The sequence below is a fragment of the Corythoichthys intestinalis genome, chromosome 18 (assembly GCF_030265065.1).
Source record: "Corythoichthys intestinalis isolate RoL2023-P3 chromosome 18, ASM3026506v1, whole genome shotgun sequence".
NCBI classification, from domain to species: Eukaryota; Metazoa; Chordata; class Actinopteri; order Syngnathiformes; family Syngnathidae; genus Corythoichthys; species Corythoichthys intestinalis.
In genome coordinates this window covers 24,403,426-24,428,308 of record NC_080412.1, presented here as the reverse complement: position 1 = coordinate 24,428,308, position 24,883 = coordinate 24,403,426, and the positions used below count along the sequence as shown (strand labels likewise).

The following is a 24,883-nucleotide window of genomic DNA, read 5'->3' as shown; positions in this document are numbered from 1 at the left end:
AAGTTTTAATAACTTCATGCTGAAAACACTAAAACTATTGATTGCATGTGTCATCTGTGATTTTTACGCGTGCATATATATTTTGTTGTTGTTGGCATGCTAGGAAGGGACCGTTGACTGGCGTTAGCTTAGCCACTCCAGAGCCCTGAAACTAATAAATAACTAAGTGCACGGAATTTGCTGATATCAACCTAACTAATTAAACCCCCGCTAACTCGAAGATTAAGCCGGATGTCAAATATTCTGAACTTCCCCTCTGAGAAACAATTTGAAAACTTCAAGAATTAATGTTTAGATTTTGTTAGGAAATTTAAATAACACTATTTGAACATAAATTATACGCTGCTCAAAAAAAATAAAAATAAAAGGAACACTAATATAGCACGTTGTAGATCTGAATGAATGAAATACTTTTTATCAAATACTTTGTTCTTTCCATAGTTGAATGTGCTGACAACAAAGTCACACAAAAATTATCCATGAAAATCTAATGTATCAATGGTGGTCTGGATTTGGAGTTATACTCAAAATTAAGGTGGAAAAACACTACAAGCTGATCCAACTTTGATGTAATGCCCTTTAAACAAGTCAAAATGAGGCTCAGTAGTGTGTGTTGCCTCCGCGTGTCTGTATGACCTCCCCCCTGAGCCTTTATGTGTGTGTTTTGATTGTTTTTTTTAATGCTTTTTCTTAAAAAGTGCAAACAAACTCTCAGGAAAAGGTGTTTTTTTTCTTTACAATTTAGGTGCGTTCAAAGTCCCCTCAGCAATAACATTTTCACAAATGATCACTCCAAATATTTGACAGAACACAAAAATATAATTCAGTTGCTGAAAATGGAGTACACAGAGAAGAACATGAAAACAATCACCATTTTGAATATATTTTTTACTCTTGCTTCACTCAAACCTCCCACACACTTATGTTGTCTTCTGTTAGCGACAGTACCTCGACCAACGAGTTGATTGGGATTTCGTAATGTCATTGTTCCGTCAGCTTATTGGTCAAAAAGCAGGAGAGGCAGGGGAAATGCGTTTCCCTGAATATTCTTGTAAAGCACCATACCATTTGTTTGTTCTACAAATAAGACACAATTTTCGAGTTTGATGATAATAAAGCTCAAGGGGACGCATACTTTTGTGTCTGAATACCGTACGATTTAGTTTTTCAAGGGAAAATTGGCAACCCTACTCAAAATCCATTTATATTTGAACATTTTCTTCACAGGCAATTACAAATTATGTACTCCAAAAAAATACACAGATTAAAAGCAACTATCACATTAATGATTAATCATTCATTTTAGTCTGACTATTCAATGATGTCTACCAAATAGGTGCCATAGACTTCACTATCAGTTGACGAGACAGCGCCTACAGACATTGTGCCATAGCTTCCCTTAGGGGGCCGGGCAAGACAGAGTGTCGTGGAGCTTTCACTGCGATAAACTCAAACACACCCTGCGTTCTAACGCCGGATTTAGGTGGAAACAGGACAAAAGTTTTCGTGCATACAAGCTGGCAGGAGTGTCTCAACAGTGATTTGGTCAAGGATTCAAGGTCATTATTATATAAAATAGAACCATGCATGCTCTTTGAAACGTTCTGAAAAAAATGGAAAAAATTACTGTAACTTTAGCTTGAACTATTTACATAAAATGAATGATAACGGCCCGGTTTTTCGCTTTTAACCAAGAGTCGAGACTGTTTTACGTTCATATCTCTAGAAATTCTGGGATTTACACATTTATTTACAAGAATTTTCAACTTAAAAAGCTCTTTATTTTGTGATGGCCACCATCTTGGATTTTGTAGCCATATACAATAGTGTAACTTTACATTCAAATAATCACGTAACTTTCAGCCAATTGCCCGTTTTTTTGGCAAATTAACTAGCAATTTAGACATTTTCCCATCTCCATACAAAAAAGTCTTTTACATGCTTTTTTTATGCAACATTTCAATCTAAAAACAACGAGGGCCAAATAGCCGGCAAGACGTGCTGAGGCAATAGTGACATCGGAATTCAACGAGAGTAAGTTGTGATTATAAATTGAAAAATGCTAAATTTGCTTTTGTTGAGTAAAATTAAGATGATTCTGCATGGTTTCCTCAAGTATTACGTTTCTGATGTGAAAATTGAGTGATTTATTAGCTGTTGAAAACTTAGGTCAAAATTGCACTAAATTAAAAAAAATGAAGTCGCTAGTTCAGGCAAAAATGTGCATTATGTTAAATATTGCTATTGATCCTGAAAATATAGGTGATCATCTCTGCATTTGGAGATTTTTGTGGAAATCTGATAATTTTACAGCCATTTTAAAGTGCCTGTGACACCGTAAAAAATCTTAAATAGCAATATTATGCTAATTAAACTCATATTTTGAGACGATTCGACTATATGCAACAATTTGGCAAAGCGTAGATGACGAGAAATGAGTCTTTTAATCTGGCGTTTAGCCCCGCCTGTCATTATAGCGACCTAGCGCCTCCATCTGTGTGATGATGGAGGCATCCACAAAATGCAAACCACCTCTTTATTAAAACGTTTGTCATGATCCTAGTATTTGACATAACATAAAACACGTATCTTACTCACGCCGTCATCCGTCTAATGTTCTCTAGATTGTCGGACTTGTTTTGCCCATTCTTCACAGTGAACAGGAGCTTTTGGAAATCCAAAAAGCCTCACACCACTCTCCCTGGTGTAGCAACAAAAGCCTGCAGCACATTGGGCTGGCGTGACGCATAAAAAACAAATTAATCTGAAAAAAACAACTGAATCCGCAGTCCTTCTGCATACCATAGTAATGGCTTTATTGTGAAAATGATTAGTCCGCTGACGTCACATTCGCATTCTTCCTCAATCCAGGAAGTCACTCATTTTCATGGCGCGGGATTCATAAAACGGAATAAATATATCGATCTCTTCCACACACATCCAAGCGGTCAATTTCATTCAGGACTCAGGAGCATAAAATACCACGTGTAATATGAATTAAACATGCTTTTTTGTGTCACAGGCACTTTTAAGTTTTGTTATACTTGTATAAAAAAAACAATTAATCAGCATTTTTTTTTGTGAATGACTTTAAAAAATTTTATGCCGCTGCTCATGGAGACTTATATATGCCTGTTTTGGTTTTAGGTCGCTAATGACTTTGGTTTGGAAAATATTTGAATTTTAAGTTTTTGAAAATAGGCCCCCAACAGAGCGGCAGCGCAGCCCGTTTCCCGTCAACTGATAGTGAAGTCTATGTAGGTGCAAATATGGATTTAGGCAGTCTAACAAACAAACCAGTGAGAAAACAATCAGTATTTTAAATTCACTTCTAATGTATTGTTTTCAGGATAAAACTATCATTTGGCATGATAAAGCATTGTTTTTATAAATAATATGAGAAACATTCATATTACCCTTCAAATAGTGTGAATCCAAGTTCAATTCATATTCACCCTGAGTATCTATGACTTGACTAGTATCTTTCATAGAGATGAATTTTTTGAAGAACATACATTAGTCCATTTTTTCTCTTCTTCCCATCTTGGTGCGCATGTTGCGAAAAAGGAAGAACAAAACTGTAGTGATGGCCATTAGGACCTCAGCTACCCAGAATGCCATATCCCAGCTGTATTGTTTGGCAATAGTGCTGAAAGGGAGTCCAGCCAGGAAAGCCCCAACTGAAATGAAATGAGCTTTGTCACTATATGACTGTAATGGCACATAGAGAAAATACCGTTCTGTTGGTAGCTGTACCGTTTGCCATCAGTGCTACAATGGCATGTGAGGTTCCACAAAAATTGGAAGGAGCGCTTTCACTTGCAATCACACCAAACAAGGCAATCGGCCCGTAAGAGGAAAATCCAAACAAAGCACCGAGAAAAAGAATCCATATCTGCAAATGACAAGAGAAACACCAATCAACTACAATAAAGAGTAATATTAGTCGCACTGGAATATACATTGAAATTTAAGGGGTATACGTATTTTATTTACGATGCAAATTAGCGACAACAGTAATCTATGGTAAAAAAAACAAGGCTGCTTTGATCTGAAACGTCGGCAATTCACGACAGTAGGCATCAAAATGTTAAAATACTGCAGTAAAGTCCACCAGGATAAGACATTCCATTTGCAGTAGCAGACCATTCATCATTTATGACTCTCAATGCTATGCTGAATTTTGAAACCACACTGGAAGCTCTCCCGAATGTGATGTTCATCCGTCAATTCAGTGTCCACAACTTTTTCTAGGACTTTAGACATGAAATGCAATTTCTGTATGGGCTTAAAATTTGTTGGCATGCAATGATCGAGGCCAAGTTTTTAAAAGGGACAGGCAACATCTTGTATAAATAACCTTTGTGTGTAAGACGGTTGCTCAAAGTACATACAGTCATGTGAAAAAATTAGGACACCCCATAAAATATTCAGTTCTTTATTAAGAAATGTTCACATATCAAAGTCTGATCTTTTTTTTCTTTATCCCTGGAAAAGAAAGTGATTTAACTGCAGGTAAATAACAAAAAATAACATTGTTTTACTCATAGAACAGAATATATAAACAAAAATGCATATTCTAAATGAGGAAAAAGTTAGGACACCCTATCACCTAATAGCTAGTGTTACCCCCTTTGGATGAAATAACTTCAGTGAGACCCTTTTTGTAGCCATCTACCAGTCTTTGACATCGGTCTGAAGAAAGTTTGCCCTACTCCTCAACTCAGAATACTCTCAGCTGTGAGATGCTTGAAGAGTTTCTTGCATGTACAACCCATTTCAAGTTACCCCACAGCATCTCAATGGCCATTCCAAGACTCTCCATTTCTTCCTTTTCAGCCAGTCCTTGTTTGATTTACTGGTATGTTTTGGGTCATTGCTATGTTGCAGGGTCCAATTTCACTTCAGCTTTATTTTTTCACAGATGATCTCACATGTTCCTCAACCGCTCTCTGATACACGTTAGAATTCATGGTGGATTCTATGATGGTGAGCTTGCCAGGTCCTGCTGAAGCAAAGCATCCCCAAACCATGACACTTCCACCTCCATGCTTCACAGTTGGTATTAGGTTCTTTTCCAGGAATGCTGTATTGGGTTTACGCCAAACATGTCCTCTGTTCTGGTGTCTAAATAATCCAAAGAACATTATTCCAGATGTCCTGGTCTTTGTCTACATTCACTTTAGCAAACTTCAATCTGGACTTCATGTTCTTCTTGGAGAGCAAACATTTCCTCCTTGCACACTACCCATGAAGGTTAAACTTGTGAAGTCTCTTTCTGATTGTAGAGGCATGCACTTTCACATCAACAGTAGCAAGACCCTGCTGTAGGTCACGTGATGACATTTTGGGAGTTTTGGTGGGGTCTTTTAGCATCTTGTGGTCTGATCTCTGAGTGAACTTGCTTGGACGGCCAGACCTGGGAATGTTGGCAGTTGTTTTGAAAAAATCTGTTACGGTCAGCAAATGCAGAAGCAGGATTGGACCCCAAAGGACATAACAGAGGGATTGCGTACAAGGGTTTATTTTTAAGTCAAACTCCGCCTATGTCCAGCACAGGTGGATGTGATGATGAGTATTAATGACATAATGATAAAATGGATGCCCAGCTAGTACCAGCATTGATCAAACATTTATTACAAATACATACAGTTGTGGTCAAAAGTTTACATACACTTGTGAAGAACATAATGTCATGGCTCTCTTGAGTTTCCAATTATTTCTACAACTCTGATTTTTCTCTGATATCGTGATTGGAACAGATACTTCTTTGTCACAAAAAACATTCATGAAGTTTGGTTCTTTTATGACTTTAATATGGGTGAACAGAAAAAAGTGATCAAATCTGCTGGGTCAAAAATATACATACAGCAGCGCTAACATTTGGTAACATGTCCCTTGGCCATTTTCACTTCAATTAGGCGCTTTTGGTAGCCATCTACAGGCTTCTGGCAAGCTTCTGGTTGAATCTTTGACTACTCCTCTTGACAGAATTGGTGCAGTTCAGTTAAATTTGATGGCTTTCTGACATGGACTTGTTTTTTCAGCATTGTCCACAAGTTCTCAATGGGACTTTGGGAAGGCCATTCGAAAACCTTGATTCTAGCCTGATTTAGCCATTCCATTACCACTTTTGATGTGTGTTTGGGGTCATTGTCCTGTTGGAACACCCAACTGCGCCCAAGACCCAATCTTCAGGCTGATGACGTTAGGTTATCTTGAAGAATTTGAAGGTAATCCTTCTTCTTCATTATCCCATTTACTCTCTGTAAAGCACCAGTTCCATTGGCAGCAAAACAGCCCCACAGCATAATATTACCACCACCGTGCTTGACGGTAGGCATGGTGTACTTGGGGTTTAAGGCCTCACCTTTTCTCCTCCAAACATATTGCTGGACATTGTGGCCAAACAGCTCGATTTTTGTTTCGTCTGACCACAGAACTTTCCTCCAGAAGGTCTTATCTTTGTCCATGTGATCAGCAGCAAACTTCAGTCGAGCCTTAAGGTGCCGCTTTTGGAGCAAAGGCTTCCTTCTTGCACGGCAGCCTCTCAGTCCATGGAGATGCAAAACACGCTTGACTGTGGACACTGACACCTGTGTTCCAGCAGCTTCTAATTCTTGGCAGATCTGCTTTTTGGTGATTCTCGGTTGAATCTTCACCCTCCTGACCAATTTTCTCTCAGCAGCAGGTGATAGCTTGCGTTTTCTTCCTGATCGTGGCAGTGACAAAACAGTGCCATGCACTTTATACTTACAAACAATTGCTTGCACTGTTGCTCTTGGGACCTGCAGCTGCTTTGAAATGGCTCCAAGTGACTTGCCTGACTTGTTCAAGTCAATGATTGTTCAAGTCAATAATCACTCACAAGAAATTGCTAATTCGTGTTGCTGTATGTATATTTTTGACCCAGCAGATTTGATCACTTTTTCTGTTATAATAATAAAGTCATAAAAGAGCCAAACTTCATGAAGGTTTTTTGTGACAAAGAAGTATCTGTTCCAACTCTACCACTCTATCGGAGAAAAATCAGAGTTGTAGAAATAACTGGAAACTCAAGAGAGCCATGACATTATGTTCTTCACAAGTGTATGTAAACTTTTGACCACAACTGTATGTTATATTTATGTTTCTTGTTTTATTATTGTTCTGATTTTACTCTGTGCAGCATTTGGCTGATTAAAGGTGCAATCTACGTAAATGTGTTTTGGTTTGATTTGAAAATGTCAGGCGGCCACCAATAGAAATACTGGCTTTTATTTATGTTTTTTATAGGGCTGTCAAAATTATCGCGTTAACGGGTGGTAATTAATTTTTTTAATTAATCACGTTAAAATATTCGACGCAATTAACGCACATGCCCCGCTCATATTGAAATGACAGCAGTGTAATGGCCACGTGTTACTTGTTACCTGTTTTTTGTTGTTTGGCGCCCTCTGCTGGCGCTTGGGTCCAAATTATTTTATGGGTTTGGGGAGTGAGCATGGTGTAATGACATCAATGATGGCGAGCTACTAGTTTATTTTTTGATTGAAAATTTTATAAATTTTAATAAAACGAAAACATTAAGAGAGGTTTTAATATAACATTTCTATAACTTGTACTAACATTTATCTTTTAAGAACTACAAGTTTTTCTCTCCATGGATCGCTTTAAGTGAATGTTAATAATGTTAATGGCATCTTGTTGGTTTATTGTTATAATAAACAAATACAGTACTTACGTACCGTATGTTGAATGTATATATCCATCTTGTGTCTTATCTTTTCATTACAACAATAATTTACAGAAAAATATGGCATATTTTATAGATGGTTTGAATTGCGATTAATTACGATTAATTAATTTTTAAGCTGTAATTAACTCGATTAAAAATTTTAATCGTTTGACAGCCCTAGTTTTTTAGTAAAATTGTATGGTTTTTCAGTTTATTAAAGGAGATTCTTTCTACTAGGATGAACGTAATAAAGTTGTTGTCTGTCCCATAAGCAGGAGTCGCATCACAACATGATTAAAACTTTGAGGTACAACCTCACATGACAAAAATTAGCCAAAGGGAAAACTTTAAAACGTGACAGGGTAGAGAAAGAGCGCGTAATCGCTTGATCTAGTGAAAAAAAAACAACATCAATGACACCAGGTGAAAAGAATCACTTAAAACCCTTTTACAGTTTTGAAATGATAATAGTTACCTCTTTTTCTGAAACACCGAGAAGCAAAGACACAGGATGGATGACTTGGACCCAAAAAGGAGCCTCCTGAAGAAAATGAATAAACTTCAGTACTGACCGCATAACTCAAATAGCCACTGACCGTACACGTTGTATTTGTGAAAGACAAGATTTCTGTTTAAGCTTCCTCTTATCACATTGTGCAGGTGCAAGCAACATGCAGGAATTCTATATATTCTTACCTTTGGGATTTCAGGAGAGATGGTGACCCTGAAGAGGTACATGGACACACACATACCAGCCATCATGGTAATGAGCAAGCTGTGGCGAGGGTTGCCATGTGTGCCCAGGCCGGACTACAGAATGTCACAGAGCATGTGTATGACAGCATGTCAAATAAACTTGGTCTTTTGTTCTGAGACTTCCGATACTTACACGAGCAACAGCTCTGTCAGAGATTAAACCAGATGCGAGGCTTCCTACAAAGCCGCCTACCTCCAAGGCACTCATGTAAGTACTCCCTGTGAGTAACAAAGCCACTATCAGCACCATTTACCAGTAAAAAAATAAAGTTAAAAAAAATTCTTAACATTTTAGTCGCAAGGTTACACAAGCAAGATTTCTGTTTTAACATGCCAGAGCTTCAAATATGGTGCCTCATGTTGTTACTACTTTGCACCAACAGATGGCAGACATCTGCACCATATTTGAAGCTCTGGCTTGTTAAAGTCAGCAAAGTTGCTTATTGTAATTTTACGACTTTGAAGCTCAAAGGGTCATTTATTGATAAGTTATAAAAATGAATACCCATAAGAACAGTCTGGCCTTTCTCCTGCATTAGGAAAAGCTGGCCCCAATCTGTCGCTGCTGTCTTCACCCCGAACACCACCAAGTAACCCAGAGAAAGCACCCATAGGAAAGGGGACATGAGGAACTCACTCAGGGTACTCTCACTGTTGCCTGGGAAGTAACAAAAGCACACATCCACACAATGTTAAAAATCAACAACAGACAAACACCTTAAAAGGGTGCGGGGTCATGATCTACAGTATAACATAACATGCAACTCTTTAAGTCAGCGGTTCTCTTAGGCCGTGTTCAGAATGGCAGCCAAAATCAGATTTTTAGCCGATCTAGTGTTGGGTTTTGTGTTTGTTTTCTCCTAGTGTGACTTGTCCCTGTGATTGCCCATTGATTTCACCTGTTCAACCTGCTCCTAGTGTATCCTCCAATCTGAATCCTCCTGTGCTCACCTGTTTCTCGTTGTGTTGTTACCCCTTGACTGTGTGTGTATAAAAGCTCCCGGTTTCTTTTCACTCCTTGTTGCGTTATTATCATTGTCAATGTCTTCGTTCATGCCTGCGTCAATTTTGCCTGTTCCTACGTCACAGCCCTCGTGTTTCTCTGCCTAGTAATTTTTTGAGAGCAGTCTTTTGCCAATACCCTGGGTTTTGTTTGCAACTGTGTTTTTTGGGATCACCTCAGTTTTGGTTTGTACTTTGTTTTTCTGTTGGCTTTAATTAAATTACTTTTGCACCACCTTTTTGCCTCGCTTCCTTTTCCCTGCACTTGGGTCCCGCACCACCTGCCTGCCTGCTTACCTGACATCTAGATAGAAATTGGATGGCTCTTTTGTAGACTCAACAGTCATAAAGCTCAGAAATCTTTGCATGACAGAATGAAACCACATTCAGAAGGGAGTTTCATATCCAATATGGACAAGATGCTTCTCAGTCTGAACAGCTCAGCTGGGTTTTGACTGTCCGTGATGTCACTCTATACTGGATGACGCCTTCGTTGCCACAGCAACCTTTCAGGTGACTCAATAATGTGGCCCAGTCTGAAGAGGCCCAGATCTGTTTTGGACACTTGCTAAAAATAGTGTGAACAGTCAGCCCTAAAAATCAGATTTGAGGAGAAATCCCATTGGAATCAGATATGCCTGCAGTCTGAACGCAGCCAAAGTGTGGTACAACTACCAGACCAGACTCCCTTTTGAGTGGTACGAGCAAGATTGAGGCAATTAAATGTTCAATCTTTTTTTTTTTTTTTTTAATCCACTACAAGTACAGTTAGTTCCATTATATTCAATTTGAATTACAAAGGTTTCACATGACAAGTTTCCAGGTTTTACAAGTGTTTTTTTGCGAGTATTTAGGAACAACTTTTAGGGTAATATGATTTATCTCAATCCATCAAGAGTCAGACCATTTAGTTGAAGGTCATGACCTTTGTCACGAAAGAATCTTCTTTCATAAAGTCAAAAACCATGGAATGTTTTTGATGTGTAATAATGGAGGCTAATATATTAGCTTGTTTGCGCTGTTAACTTCAGCATGTGATCCCTCGCAACTTCAAACTTCATGCCTTAAATCCATTCCAGATTTTTTTTTCCATTAAAAAAAAAATATATATGGCGGAAAACACAGACAAGACTGAAAAAGCAGTTTCTGCTCTTGCACTCTTCTTTAAAAGAAACTGCTGTATTTTAAGCCAAAACAACTGTTGTGTTTGATAGAACAATATGTCTATATGCTACCATAGCAGATTCATGGCGCACTAAGCCTCCGAACTATTTTTAATTTGTCCGTTTTACCCTGAAAACCCCCGTTTACAGACGTTGCGCAACCTTTTTTTTTCAACCTAGCCATATAAAGAAGGTAAGTAATTATATTCATTATTCAAAATATCTGTCATTTTTATCTTAGAATCATTAATTGATGTCTAATATTTCATTGTAAGAAAAAAACAACAACAACAACTTTAAAAAATTATTCACTCGCATATTTTATACTTTTAAACAAATTACGTCACAATGAAAAATTTAGCGTCTGTAAAAAAGTCACAGATATCTACCTCATAACTATTGCTTAAGTGTTTTTTTTTTTTGTTACTATCGCATTTTCCCTGATATGTTAGATCATAAATAATCGATCCAAACAAAAAAAAATGACAAATTACATTTTAAAGGGTAACTACATATAGTTACCCTTTAAAATGTTAAAAGAAAATCTCAATCACTCCTTGTTGTCTTCGATTTCTGCATCGCGACCGTTGTTATATCACCATGTTTACCCATAAAATAAAAATTAAAAAATCTGGCTGTGGCCATTCACAGATGTGTCTTGGCACTCGGTGAGACATGCTACATGGAGTTTTTGGATCAAAACAAGGTAAGTATGCGATAATATCTCGATAAAATCGTGGCGTCTTTAATTCTGCTTTCGTGTGCTCTCGCCTCCATTTAGGGTTTTGCTGTTTAAAATTTTTTTTTTTTAAATGCCCTCCTGTTTAAAATTTTTTTTATTCTCCCAGAAAATTGAGATTTTAAGCTTTCCAATGATGTATCACACATGCATATATGACAATTTTGAAATTTGGCCAAATTGGGGTCTCAGAGCAGAACTTCAAGTCACCTTAGTGTTTTCCGCCATATATAAATGAGCTGTTCCGAGCCGATCGCACAGTAATAGCGGACGGCCGCCACATTCGACCGCAAAGTTTTGCTTCTCGCTGATCTCCTCCTCGCCGCCTACTACTCCAGCGTCTCTTAAACGGATCGTGCGTAGTGTCTTGTTATGAGCTTTTTGTTTACAAATGTATCGAACACACGACGTGCTGACAAATTTGTTTCTTTATTAACACATGGAGCTAACAGTACAACACGGCTCGGGGCTCTCGGCAGGAAGTGGCGTCTAATGGCGTGAGGAAATGTAGTTTTTTCACACAAGCGAACAGATTACAAATCACCACTTCAGTGTTGTCCCGAGACTACATTTCCCGTACATACCGTGAATTACCACGACGCCGACCTACTTATATGCAAATCCACACCAATTGACAGCGGATTAACCCTTTCGGACAAGATCAAAGATGACGCACAATTTAAACACGCTTAACCTAGCGAACGCAACAACAACTATGATCGGGGATTGCCACGAGTTAACTTTCGGCTAACGTCGCTAGCTTATACTGTTCATTCCACAACAGTTGGCAGCTCTGCTTTGACAAAGCCATCAGTCATCTATCCAAAAATCACACTTACTTTTTGGCAAATCCTTGATCATAAGCAGACCGGTTAAGGAAGCAGGCATCTTCGAAGTGTTTGCAGCAGAGAACACTACTCGATGATGGCGTGAAATTCATTCGCTTCATGCAAACAAAAGATGTTCATTTACGTGCCCTGCTATCCTTTGGCCACTCATACAACTTTTCGTTTGAGTGAGAACAAAACATCGCCACACACCGCCGTGGCATCTTACCGAGAAGCAATGCAACAAACAATACTGTTCTATGGCGGACTTCCCTCGTACTTCTAAGTGTGACGTCATTTCCGAAGATTGCCGAAGAAAAGCATTTTCGTTGTCAAGGGCGTTGCTATGGGTTAAACAAAGAATCTGGAAGGGTTGCGCTACAAAAAATAACGAAAATATGCTTATAACTGTTTAGCCATTGATATTATTCAAAAACATGGTTGGCCAACCTTACTACACATTTCCGCTTTAACTTGTTAAACAGTTACTGTGCTAACTTATTGTGTGTAAGTGAACAGCTCCGAGCGGATTTGAGTAGACTCACTCAGTGAAGCATTTAATAAAACCAAGCATTTTTCTACTACTACTTTATTCTTGTTTAAAAATGATTCGGTGGGACAGGAACATGTTTAAAATTTATCATAATTATTACATTTGAAGTGCTTAAAAAACATTTATTAAAAAAAAAAAAAAGAAGAAAAAAAAAAAAAAAAAATATATATATATATATATATATATATATATATATATATATATATATATATATATATATATATATATATATATATATATATACGTTTTTTATGATACTCTGGGGAAAAAAAGTGAAAAAACTTGTCTTATACAGTATGTATCGCTTTCCAATGCTAAATCTGAATGAATACATTGAACCAACCCCCCCACCCCCATTTTTTTTTTTTTTGTGCGGGGGGGCAATGTTGCTTCGTGGTTTTTCACTTATCGCGGCGGGTTCTGGTCCCCATTAACCGCAAAAAAGATGAGGGATCACTGTATTTTGATGCAGCATGTGCTTTAAACCCATATTTTGTCTGTCTAAATTTTAAAACATAAGTATTCAAATTGTTGGAAACCTTTTCTTATTTTTAGACTAAAACCTTTGAATTTTTACAGATGAAAACCTTTTGAGTATTTGTCGATGAAAACTAGACAAAAACTAACCCCTTTTGAATTGCCTATAATATGACTAGGGTTAATAAGTATTTTCGCCCAAAAGACTAAGACAAGTGCATTAAACAGGTCTAGTTCAATTATATTTAACCTAAACTACAAAAGATTAACATTTTAAGTTTTAGAACTGTTTTTTACTTATATTTAGTAACAAGGTCAGACATTACCTTTATTGGAATATAATACGTTAATGATGTTTATAAAATTTGAAAGAAGAAAAAAAAACATGGAATTTAAGGTTTTCTGATTTGTAATAATGGAGGCGAATATTTCAGCTAGTTTGCGTTGCTACCTTCAGCAGGTTAGCCTATGTTACAGGAAGAACACTCGGGCATAATTTGATAGCGCAGCATGTGCTTTAACCAGTATTTTGACTGTTTAAAACACATGTACTTGTTTGTCAATGTTAATTCGAAATTGTTGGAAACCTCTTTTTTTTTTGTTTTGTTTTGTTTTTTTAATAACACACGAACATACAGTATTTTAAAATGACTTAAATAAGGCATAGACTAATAAGTATTTTCATCCAAAAGACTATGACGAAAATTAAAAGGGCTTGCAAAAACAACACTAGCAGAAAGTTACTTACACATTACGTTATCATTGCTTAGTTTTCAATACATTATTGGTAAAATTGTGTTACCGCCACAATAATTTTGGATATAACTGTATTAATCCATCACTATACAGTATTCTTTTTACTTACGTTTTATTGCTCCCTTCTTCGGTGCCATCCCAATACTAGGCAGGTCCACATCTTTTGGCTCATTTCTCACCAACACCAGAGTCACAAGTGAGAAGGCAGCACAGAAGACACCTGACATAGTTAGGATGGTCCTCCAGTCATAGTAGTGTAGGAGCACGGTAACCAAGATAGGGCCCAGACTCCCTGCCAGGTTCATGCTGCACGACAGCACAGACCACCATGTTCCAAATTGGGACGGCTCAAACCACTGAAGAAATAGATGTTGGATATTTGACTTTGTGATCAAAAGCAGGAAGTCCGCAACAAATAGTTGACTTCCACATATCAAACAGATGAGCATATTTTATTGCTAAGGGTGTGATGATATATAAAAAAGTGATAATGCGGTACATGGTAGCCCAAAAGGTTATCGTTATGCTCCCACCAAGAGTCGATATATCATTTCATAAATGTGTTTAAAAAAAAAAAATCTATTTGAATAGTGTCTGCATTAGCTCACTGGAACCCATTGACAGTGTTAGACATCCAATTCATTTTGACTGGATTGGACGCCGTCAAAGGCACTGAAACCAGAGCATTCACAGGTGACTTCCTATTGATTTTAAGTCACTTCCTATTCATTTGAGGACATTCTTCAGTCACTTCCTTTTCAGTCCGGAGCTGTTCCGACTAGTCGACGTCATTGATGACGTTAATGCGACGACAAGCACAAGATCCGGTCGATGGTTAATGAAGGATTAAAAAAAATATATGCGTGAAAAGTTGAGAAGCGCAGACGCTCGGTATGCAATGGGGAAAGCGGCACAAAGCCAAAAAAGCACACCAGAGTGGCCAAAACATTGACTTATTTCAACGAAACAAAGGAGGGTACACTGTTGTGTCCTGTCTCTTCAATGCCAAGCTTGTCTGCACGTCGGCCGTGAATGAACACCTAAAGCACCGTCACCCAATTGTAATTTTGGAAGACGACAGGAGACAACAAGCTGGCGGATCGTAAGTCCATCTAACTAACTAACAACATTTTTTACTGAAGTTGCTAAGCCTGTTGCAATATGAAGTAAGTCCATTTATCGGAGGGTAAACAAAAATGAGGGTGGTCATTTTCACAGCTGCGTTTTATCGCCGAATGCGTGCGTGCGTGTATAAATTTGTGTGTGCGTGTACACGTGCATGTTGATGGCATATGAGACTCCAGTTCTTTTCACAGATGTTTATTGGTCATCAACACCCCGTAGAATTAAAAGTTCAGATATACAAAATAAGGAAACACATCTATATTAAAGACTGTAAATGTTAGCATTACTACATTTAGGCAAATGGAGACCTACTTTAGCCTGCTATAAAACATTGGCAGTCTTCTTCAAAACGCAAACTTGTGGTTAAAAGGTGACACTTCAAACATGAAAAATCTCTGGTTAACAGCATTTGCAAATGAAAAAAAAATCTATTACTGAACTTTTCAAAATAAAAGCACTTCATGTTCGTCATATAAATAAAGATTTCTGGCGTTAATCCCACATACAGTACTTCAGAATTCAGATTCTACACTAAGAATAGCTTTAAAGTGACACCGTTTATGGAAAATCTGATTGGCAATGAATAATTATTATAATTATTAGAATACTATTGTACAGAGCAGTATACTAGAATATTATTGCTAGATCTTTTTTTAAGAATTGTTTTGAATCATGTTGGAAAGGCGAAGTCAGTGTTCTGAACCTGTTTACATTCCATTCTTTTGCACTAGTTAATGCTATCAGCATTTGGCCTCATTGTTAATTTGTGATTTATCATTGTTATTGTTTATTTGTACTTTAATAAAGAATTTAAGTGTTCCAAAAAAATTTTTTGTGTGAATTAATAAGCGTCAACAAAAATTTCATTGCTAAATTAGTGGAAAAAAATATATATATATTAGATTAGTTGACTAATCGTAAAAATAGTCGGCTGACTAATTGGGGACAAAATTAGTCGTTTGGGACAATCCTATTTCAGTCATCCAAAATCAACAGAAAGTAGACCTGTGAAATGCCTAAAAATCAACAGGAAGTGACCTGTAAATGTCCCAAAAGAAAAAGGAAGTCACCAAAAATTGACAGAAATGACAGGAAATGCCCCAAAGTCAATTCAATGGCTGCCACAGACGGCCATAGATGTCCAATCAGTTTGAAGTGGGGGGGTGGATCGCCAACGAATTCGTTCATTCACTGCCACCGTCAATGTCTACTAGTAATAATTTCTCAGCAAAAGGATGAAAATAGGTTGTTTTTCCGTTTATTAGCTGTTTTGTAAAACATTCTAGATTGATTTCCTGACCTATGTATCGATAAATGTTGTATCGCCATTTCGTAACATCGAACCTTGTATCGCAAATCATATCGTGAGGTACCCATAGGTTCCCACTCCTAATTACAACACTGTGTACATTCACTCTGAGTAGATGCTAACTGCACTCAAGCGTTGCAGCAGCAATGTCGCTAATGTTTTAATTAAAAGATGGAACCTATTAAAAGATTGCTCTTAATAAAAAACAAAAACTGTTGACTGTTGTCGTTTCTTAAGGCAAGATGTTCTGAGGATGAACTACGAATAGAATCGCTTGTAATCTGATCCCCTTCAACATGCTGAAGACGTGCCAAAGCCTATTTATTCCCCACCTTTTGAACACGGCAAAGGCATCTAATTTTCTAAGTGCCTCTAAATAGCTACATAAAGTCTATGGGACTATTTTATTCACTTCCTGTCTTCCTGTATTTATTATCAACTGCAAGTTATTTGTTGGCAAAACCATGCACGTTATTGGTTAAGTTTGCTTACTAATAATTCAACTCCTCCTACTGAACTTTATTACAGGCTCAGCTTACATAGGTTAATAGTGTGTGGCAGTAACTAGCAATCTGTCAGCAATTGATTCTCTCGGGTATCTAACTCAAATACTCAGAAATTTTACATCCCACCCTTTGAATGTTAAATAATACACATACAAAATACAAAAACATATGGTGCAGTTTATGAGTGAATTTACTTTAAAAAAAAAAAAAAAAAGAAAAGTGACTGTTTGAAAATATATATTATTTAACTATTTAGGCGGCAAAATTCCAAAATTGCAACCAAAAGATGGCAGACTTTTAGTGCAAGTAATAACTACATGAGGCCAGAGGTGGGTAGTAACGTGTTACGTTTACTCTGTTACATTGACTTGAGTAACTCTTTGAGAAAAATGTACTTCTAAGAGTACTTTTACTTAGCTATACTTTTTACTTGAGTAGATTTGTGAAGAAAAATACTACTCTTACGCCGCTACTTTTGGCTACACATGAGTCGCAATGCTATTGCCAAAAGTAGCGCTACTAGTTTCACATAAAAGACGTTGCACCAATAATCACGACTCCATTTCACCAGTCAGACGCAAGCTTGCCGTTCTATGACCATGCCAGCCTGTTCGATCTGTGGTGTCTTTAAAGCACCATAACACTACACATACTTTTACTTGAGTAGATTTGTGAAGAAAAAATGTGACTCTTACTCCGCTACTTTGGGCTACACAAAAGTCGTTACATTTTTCCTCTTTATTCTACATATTAGATTTATTATTTTTTGGGCCAGCGATAGCAAGAGTAGAGACGTGCCTGGTGTATTACCGGGGTAGCTCTACCAATTTCAACAATGAGACGTCGCAAAAACAATCAAATGACTCCATTATATCATACACAAGCTTTACATTCTATCTTCATGCCAGCCAGTTCAGTCATGTGGTATCTTTAAAGCACTGTAAAAAATGAAGTATTTAATACAGAGCGCTGCCCTAAACATGACTCGAAAGCACGGATTTTAACCTCTCTCCCAGTTTTTATTTGGCACCGATTGACCAAGGAAAACCGAAGACATGATCCATTTAATTTCAAAATCGTAATTATGAAGGAACTCTTCACTATTCCTACTCAGAACTATTTTCTCCACCAGAGGGCACGCATGCTCTTTGGAGAAATAATGCTTGATTAATGTAATTTTTTATTTTTTTTTTTATCTCGCTGGAATTCAATGATTTTTTTTTTTTTAATTCTTTGGCTTAATGTGGTTATGGAATGGGTTATTGTACAGAATCATTACAACAATAGTCCATATAGATAACTTTGTGCTCAGAAAAAAAAATTGAAAATAAAAAATAAAAATCCAACTTAAATAACTTTGTGCTCAGAAAAAAAAATTGAAAATAAAAAATAAAAATCCAACTTAATTATAAGCAGTTACTCGCAATGTTACTGAGTACTTGGATGTTCTTTTCACCAAATACTTTTTTGACTTGTACTTGAGTACATTTTTTGGATGACTACTTTTACTTTTACATGAGTAATATTATTTTAAAGTAACGCTACTCTTACTTGAGTAAAATTTTTGGCTACTCACCCACCTCTGCATGAGGCACCATATTTGAAGCTCTGGCTTCAACTGATGATGAAGAAAGCAGATTCATTACAATACAGTCTGTCTCCTCTTTATTCGATTTCGTTGTTTAGTTTGTTTAAAGAAAATAAATGAGTCATTGACACAATTTATATCAGCATTTTGCCCACAAGAAAAAAAACTTTTTCTTATTTGAATGTACAGGACTCTTGTCTGATTTGTGCACTGAGAAATTCTTTTTACGCTATACACTCAGAACCCTTATTAAAAACTTTAACCAGTTTTATGTACTTAAAACAGTACTGTTGTAGACTACAGTTAAGTCAGGAATCTGTAATAAAATATTTTTTTGAAGGAAATAGTCATCCATTTTGCCTTCATTGTTACTTAGAACATGCATAAAACAACTTCAACTTAAATTGTGGAGGTAATTGAAAAAAATTAACCGCCCGATTAATCGAATTTATAAATAATCGTTAGTTGCAGCTTTACAGATCAATATTATTAGTGTCCATAAAAACAGTGCATCCAATCATAATGTTCTTACGCTTCCGTCACTGACAGAGTCAACATGCAGAGCATCCGGAATTACCTTGCGGAGCACCTTTCCACACGGTGGCCATCCACAACCTTGTCCCAGGCCATTGACGAACCATAGCAGTGAGAACATGGTGACCGTGGAGGACCAGGAGAAGACCACGTTGATGCCTCCCACCACAAAGAGGCCAATAGAAAAAAGCCAGCGGGCACTGATCTGGTCCGATAACACGCCACTGATGAACTTACTGATGGCGTAGGCCATGGTCTGACTGCTGGTGATCAGACCTGTAACCAGTCCACACAAATTAATTATTAACTATTAAATCAAGTTTTAAGTAACACACATTCTTTAGAACGGATTGATTTTTCTTTATGCACATTGGATACATTTTGAAACAAAAACAAAATCTCATGCAAATTCTTACCCAAGTCATCTTTGTCCAGTTTTATCTCCTCCATCACTGAAGGCATCACAAAGGAGAATGTCTTTCTATTGAAGAAGTACAGCATGTAGCCAATAAACATGGAGAAGAAGATGGTCACGCGATAGTAGCCGTAACCTGTAGCTCCCATGATTCCGCTGGATTCAAAACAAATGTTGCAAAAAAAAAAAGAGGATTTATTTTAAGGATCCTTTAGCATTTAATCAGTCTGTCCGTTGGGACGTTTCTCAGATGAAAGTGGACACTGTTTTTTTGTAGCGAGCATTGGCCCAATAGTCCTCATTAGATCATTCCTGCAGTTATCAATCTTGCTGGCATGGATGAGGCATGGAGGTGCAATGGCTTTACTCCAGTCTGAAAAATAAAAACATAAAATTTGACTCTTTCAAAATAAGCATATTATACCTCTTTTAAAGAGACATTCATCCAGTTTTCATGTTCAAAAAGGTTTTGTTTTTGTTTTGTCACAAGCACATGAAGAAATACAACATGCCTAATCAATTGCATGATTAGACTGCAGCCATTGCACATTTGACCTCCAATATGGATCCTGCCCCTTTCTCCGAGGACACATTATCAATGCAACACATGCATTAGTTATTAAGAGACAATCTCAGTCTGTTCAACTAATATCAGCCATATCTGAGACCCCCAATTTGGCCAAATTTCAAAATTGTCCTATATGCATATGTAATACATCATTGGAAAGCTTAAAATCTCAATTTTCTGGGGAAAGAAAAAATCTGAACAAGAGGATATTAAAATAATAATAATAATAATAATTAAACCCCTAAACCCTAACTCGAGGTGAGAGCATGAGAGCGCATAATTAAAGACACCATGATTTTAACGAGATACTATTGCATACTTACCTTGTTTCAATCCAAAAAGTCAGTGTAACATGTCTCACAGAGAGTAAAGACACAGCTGTGAATGGCCACAGTGGGACTTTTGGGGATTTCATGGGTGAAACACATATAGCAAGTGTCGCAAAGCAGAAATCGTAGACATCAAGGATAGGTCGAGATTTTCTTTTTCAAATATTTACCCTTTAATTTTTTATTTTTTTTTATTGTGACATAATTTGTTTAAAAGTTTAAAATATGTGAATGAAAATTTTTATAAAGTTTTTCTTAAACTAAATATTAGACATCATTTAAAGATTCTAAGCTAATTATGATACACATTTCACATATCAAATATAATTACTTCCCTTCTATGTATGGCTGCGCTGAAACACAAGCAGTTGCGCGGTGTCTGTAAACGGGGGCCTCCAGGGTAAAACATACAAATTAAAAATAGTTTGGAGGCTTAATGCGCCATGAAACTGCTATGGCAGCATATAGACATATTGTTCTATCAAACATAACAATATACTGCAAATATATCCAGTATATAAAATTGGAAAAACCAAATACATATGAATGCCCCCCCCCCCCTTTGTTAATAAAGGTATTGGATCGTGAGCAGGTGACTCTGACTTGCATGCTATTTTTTTTTTTTTTTTTTTGTAAATGACCCAACAATGCACTACAAAGAGGCGTGGTCATCACTCAGGTCACCAATGGCTAATTTAGCCTATACTGTAGGGGTGTGACAAAATATCGAAATGGTTATATATCGTGATACTTTGGATCCCCAAAGATTATCGATATGCTCCTGCTTAGAATCGAGATAACGTTTTAAAAAGGTGTCAATGTAAAAATAAATAAATAAATAAAATAAAAAGGAACCAACAAGTTGCTACCAAAATCTTCCACCATAATAGTGTCTCAGTTAACTCTAAGGCTGCATTGACCGTGAACGAGGCCCAATTCATTTAGACTGGGAACGTTCGTTCGTTCGAAACCGGAGCATTCAGTCATTCTGTCTGATTTTCAGGGCATTTACAGGTCACTTGCGGTTCATTTTAGGGCATTCACAGGTCATTTCCTGTTGTGTTTGAGTCACTGCCTATTCATTTGGGTGATTCCCAGGTCACGTCCTATTCTGTAACTCAAAATAAACAGGAAGTGACCCATAAAACACCTCAAAATCAACAGGAAGTAACTGAGCATCAACAGGTAAATGACCTTAAATGGCCCAAAATTATCTCATTGCCTGGCGTTGGCTGCCACTGACGGCCATAGACGTTCAATCCGTTTGAAGTGGGAGGGATGGCAGTAAATGAATGAATGGTCCTAGTTCAAATGGATTGGACGTATACTAGTGATTAACTCATTCCAATTCACAGCAGAAGCTTGTTTTTCAGTTTATTAGTTGTTTGTTGAATATCCTAGAATGATTTCCTGATCAATGTATCGATAATCGTTGTATCGTCAGATCGTTATTGTGAGCTTTGTATCGCAAATCGTATCGTATGTGAGGTACCAAGAGGTTCCCACTCCTACTGTACTGTACCACACTCTTATGCATAAGCGGATTTTAAGGGAGGGCCAGGGGGGCCAGGCCCCCCCGGTGGGCGAAAAGTGTAATTGCATGTAATTGACTTTCCTATATATATAAAAGTTGTAAAGCAATAAAACTGCAACGAAATGAACAAAAAATATATATTTTTATAATGGGTCAAAATTATTTTTCGAACAGATCATGTGACTAGCAACATAGACGGCCATTTGCTTTGCATCTAATTTTCAACAAAAAAAATTAGGGGAGGGCAATTTTATTTTTCAAATGATTTTTTTTTTTTTTTGATTGAAAATACCTTTAAGATTTAAGACACAAATTTCCTACCCATAATATAGCCCAAACAAACAAACAAAAAAACGATTGCTTCAATCAAAGCAAACTTTTTCAATGAAAAATTAAGTGTTGAAATGCAAAATTTTCAATCTCAAATATTTTTTGGTATTCAAAAACTTTGTCCATGATGGAAATTGTTCTTTTTTTTATTGACTTTTCTTTTTGAAAATATTTTTTGAGCAGTTTTGTTTTTTTTTTTGATTGAATAATAAAGACAAAAATGACATAGCCAAAATGTGGCCCAAACACAAATCAACATTACTTTAATCCAAAAAAAAAAAAACTTGACTTCACCCCCCCCCCCCCCCCCCCCCCCAAAAAAAAATCAAAGAAAAATGGCTTTCACATGCATTTTTGGGTTTTTTTTTTTAATTGAAGCAACTTTTTTTTTGATTGAATAATAAAGACACAAATCTAACTCCATATGGCTCCGCCCAGGGGATACAATTTTTGACTGGGGTAACTACATTGGCACGACACCGGCCGATGTACCATATTCAATGGATGACGATCTTGGCAAAAAGTATTGCCTAAGCAGCCAGATTTAGAATTCCCCTCAAGAATGATGGGAAAGAAAAAAAAACACTCATTGTCAACTTATTATTATAAATATTCTATAAAGTTGAATTTTATTGCTGACACTGCGTTTCGGGGTCATCAACATGTTGTGACCCCCTCCGCCTCAAAACTAAAACTCCGCCTATGCTGTTATGTACCGGACTGTATTTCATTCGCACCCCGAGTCGGGTTGCTTGCAGTAATGCAGTATGCGTGTCACAGTGTCAAGAATGTCACACTTGGACCTTAAGCTTAGTGGGTCATATGTGACGATATCCCATGCACTTTTGCAATGCATACACATTTGAAATCAAAACCTAGTTCTGGTCATTTCATCGCTGCTGGAGTTGTTCCCGTGCAGCAAGCTTCTCTGTCGTGCATGCGACCGCATCCTTCTCGTAGACTCGCATTCTGATAAAGGTGTGCAGAGATCTATCTATAGTAATTCAAATACGTAATGTGACCGGAATGATTTACACGGTTCAGAACGACCCGTTGAGAAGAGCCAAAACCGACTCGAGGCTACGTTTCATAAAATGCCGCACGGAATGTTTTGAAGCATGGCGGGGATGCTGCCTGCTGTTTGCCGTCCTCGATGTTTCGGAGAAACGGGGACTCACAGGAGCTGGTTCCCCTCGTCGCGTCCTTGTCGTCGTGGCTCAACACGAGTGCACAAAATGCTTGACGGCCGCGATTGGAGCTCAAGCGGATTGTTTAAAGCGGTACCGCCCAGTTTCTACACGACCGTCACTGGATCACATGGTCGCGCGCAAACGCACACGCGGTATTACACAGTCACACAGTAATCGATCATCATGTCCCTTTTTGTGACAAAATGTCAATAGCAAATTCTACTGTTTGCACAAGTCATTTACTATTCTTTAATATTATGCTGCATGCAAGGCAAGGCAAGGCAAATTTATTTATATGGCACAATTCAACACAAGGCAATTCAAAGTGCTTTACATTACATGAAGATCATAAAAATAACATCGAAATCAATAGAACGTAAAAACAAAGACAATCGAAATAGGAAATAAAATTATACATAAAAATCGCATTCAATCACGAATTAAAAAAAAAAATACTAATACAGTAATGATAAAATAATTGGAATCAGCAATGGAGATAAGAATAGAAAGCAAATAGATTGAAATGCGAACACAGTTATGGATATGCAGTGCTAAACAAAAGCGTTTTTAGCCCTGATTTAAAGGAGCTCACAGTTTGAGCATACTTCAGACCTCCAGGTAACTTGTTCCAGAGGTGAGGAGCATGACAACTAGGGTTGTTCCGATCATGTTTTTTTGCTCCCGATCAGATCCCGATCGCTTTAGTTTGAGTATCTGCTGATCCCGATATTTTCTGATCCGATTGGGGGTTTTTTTTGCTCCCGATTCAATTCCAGTCATTCCCGATAATTTTTCCCGATCATATACATTTTGGCAATGCATTAAGAAAAAAATGAATAAAACTCGGACGAATATATACATTCAACATACAGTACATAAGTACTGTATTTGTTTATTATGACAATAAATCCTCAAGATGGCATTTAAATTATTAACATTCTTTCTGTGAGAGGGATCCACGGATAGAGAGATTTGTGTTTCTTAAAGGACAAATGTGACTTTGTATATTGTGACTAAATATTGTCACCTAGTGGATTTTTATGAGCTTTCAGTAAATGATAATTCAGCCATTTAACTTCTGCCTAAATGCATGATGGGAAGTGCAACCATGACTGTGCGTAATGGTACCAATTTATATATCTTCTCAGCGTTGGGAAATAAAGTAGGATGTTAAGAAAAAGATCAACTACTTTCTTCCCCACATTGCTTCCCACGATATATCTGATCGTTGAGAGAGGGATTGTAAGGCCTTAGCCAATTTAAAAAAGGCTTCAAAGGCTGCCAAAATTCTCTCTACTCATTTTATTTTGCCTTTAAGTTCTATGTATACATAACATGGTGCCATTATGGATTGAACGCGACAATGCGTGAGTGGATAGTGCAGCGCAAGCGTTAATTGCGTTAAACATTTTAATGTTATTACCGCCGTTGACTCGATAAATTTGACAGCCCCACTTTAAGCCAA

The 24,883-nt window shown here is 37.2% G+C and overlaps 1 protein-coding gene across 1 annotated transcript; it reads right to left on the bottom strand.

Annotated features, from left to right (window-relative positions):
* Nucleotides 1-770: 770 nt before the first annotated feature.
* On the bottom strand, nucleotides 771-23,510 carry slc37a4b (solute carrier family 37 member 4b). The gene is made up of 10 exons (XM_057821962.1): nucleotides 23,407-23,510; nucleotides 19,469-19,840; nucleotides 19,096-19,328; nucleotides 14,100-14,346; nucleotides 8,979-9,131; nucleotides 8,607-8,692; nucleotides 8,414-8,527; nucleotides 8,193-8,258; nucleotides 3,757-3,895; nucleotides 771-3,680 (listed from the first exon to the last, which is right to left on the bottom strand). Exons 2-10 carry the CDS (start codon nucleotides 19,614-19,616, stop codon nucleotides 3,517-3,519), a joined length of 1,350 nt encoding a protein of 449 aa, XP_057677945.1. The 5' UTR covers nucleotides 19,617-19,840; nucleotides 23,407-23,510; the 3' UTR covers nucleotides 771-3,516.
* Nucleotides 23,511-24,883: the final 1,373 nt, after the last annotated feature.